At 49.8% G+C, this 1,730-nt stretch overlaps 1 protein-coding gene across 1 annotated transcript in view; it reads right to left on the reverse strand.

Moving 5' to 3' along the window:
• Nucleotides 1-1,730, reverse strand: part of DTX4 (deltex E3 ubiquitin ligase 4) — a 39,331-nt gene that overhangs the window by 12,893 nt on the left and 24,708 nt on the right. The window contains exon 5 of the mRNA XM_007953841.2: nt 536-597. Within this exon, the coding sequence (XP_007952032.1) occupies nt 536-597 (62 nt within the window). The remainder of the gene's footprint in view (nt 1-535; nt 598-1,730) is intronic.

The raw sequence follows: 1,730 nt of genomic DNA on the forward strand, positions 1-1,730 counted from the left end.
GGAAACCCAAGGAGGGGTCACTATGAGTCGGGGCCGACTCGACGGCAAACAACAACAACTATATCCCACTGTCATCAAGTTGATTCCAACTTATAGCGACCCTCAATGGATTTCCAAGGTTGTAAATCTTTATGGAAGCAGATTGCCTCACGTTCCTCCCACAGAGCAGCTGGTGGGTTTGGACTGTCAACCTTCTTGTTAGTCGCCAGATGTCTTACCCACTACTGCACCAGAGCTCCATACACATATATAATGTATACACATACACACACACACATGTATATATCAGATATCCTTTGTAAGTCCCTGTGGCTTATCACACTGACTTCAGTCTGACTGCATGTGGAGATAGCAGCCAATGGTTCCTCACTAAGCCTAACCAGTCAGTGGGGGAGGGGCAGCCACAGCTGGAGCTCTGGATTGACCACCCGGGCTCTGGCCAGCTTTGAGCTACTGTAGACTTCAAAGGCCCCTCCTACTAGAGAGCATGCTCCTGGCTGGAGGCAGTGACCTCGCCTCCCTCCCCTGCACTCACCTCGTCTGGTGGGTGCCGGACCTTCTGCAGATACTTCTTCAGCACTTCCTCTGGGGTTTTACCTGTGGGGACAGGAGGATCAGTGGGCTCCCAATGCAGAGATGAGCGACCAAACAGCCTGGCCAAATTGGGCACCTCATAACCAGTGAAGGTGCCGTTGCCCTGGTTCCTGCTCACGGCAACCCCGTGTGTGTCAGAGCATTAGTGTGCTCTACAGGGGCTTACTGAGCTTTGTAGAAGCAGATAGCCAGGCCTTTCTTCCGATGCACCTCTGGGAAGACCAGAACCTCCAATCTTCCAGTCAGCAGCCAAGTGAGTTAAACCTTTGTACCATTCAGGGCCTCCAGGTGTGTCATACAGGGAAGTTATTAGCCAATTTCAAAGCAGGAATGCAAAGAATCCAGAATATGAAAGGCCCTAGGGGTTCATTCTGCAACTGATTTACATTTTTGAAAGAAATGTGGGAGGTTGAAGAGCAAGGTGGTCTGAGGAGGTGGAAGGTGTCACACCCACCTTTACCTCCTACAGGTGTTTCCCAATGTCCTCCTGCCTGTTTTTTTAACAGGAGGTCATTTCACTGAGACCATTTGAGTGGATTTTTCTTCCCTATAACTGAAGAGCCTGAACTAGCCCAAAGGATCCAGTCAGATAAGAGCAATGAACCCACAAAAGCCAAACCCACTGCCCCTGACTCGATTCTGACTCCTGGCAACCCCGTCCGAGCTCCACAGGGTGCCCTTAGCTGTAGCCTTTACAGAAACATATTGCCAGGCCACTCGTCCTCAGACTGGACCGCCAACGTTTAGATTAGCAGAGATGAAAGCACCTTGCAGCTTGTTAAACACTAAATACATGTTAGGTATTCTTACTGCATTCATTTAACGATATCCTCGGTTCTGTCCCATTCCATAATGTGGTGTCGAAATAAGATTATGTTTTTTATGGGAAACCAGGAAGTCATGACCCACAGCTTCAGGACAGTCCCCTTTGGCTGTTGATGATGCTGTCATTGCCAGTGGACACAGCCCACAGCAGGGAAGGGTGAGCGGGCTGCCAGGGTGCAATGACAGGGAATTTCTTTGGGAACTTGGCCTGGAGAGAGAGGATTGCCTCCAAAGAGGCACCAACCCAAACCAAACCCATCAGGTCAGTTCTGACTCACAACTCCAAGTGTCACAGAGTAGAAATGCTTTCA

Source organism: Orycteropus afer, unplaced genomic scaffold (genome assembly GCF_000298275.1).
Source record: "Orycteropus afer afer isolate SDZICR_OR568_19922 unplaced genomic scaffold, OryAfe1.0 scaffold00419, whole genome shotgun sequence".
In the NCBI taxonomy this organism is placed as follows: domain Eukaryota; kingdom Metazoa; phylum Chordata; class Mammalia; order Tubulidentata; family Orycteropodidae; genus Orycteropus; species Orycteropus afer.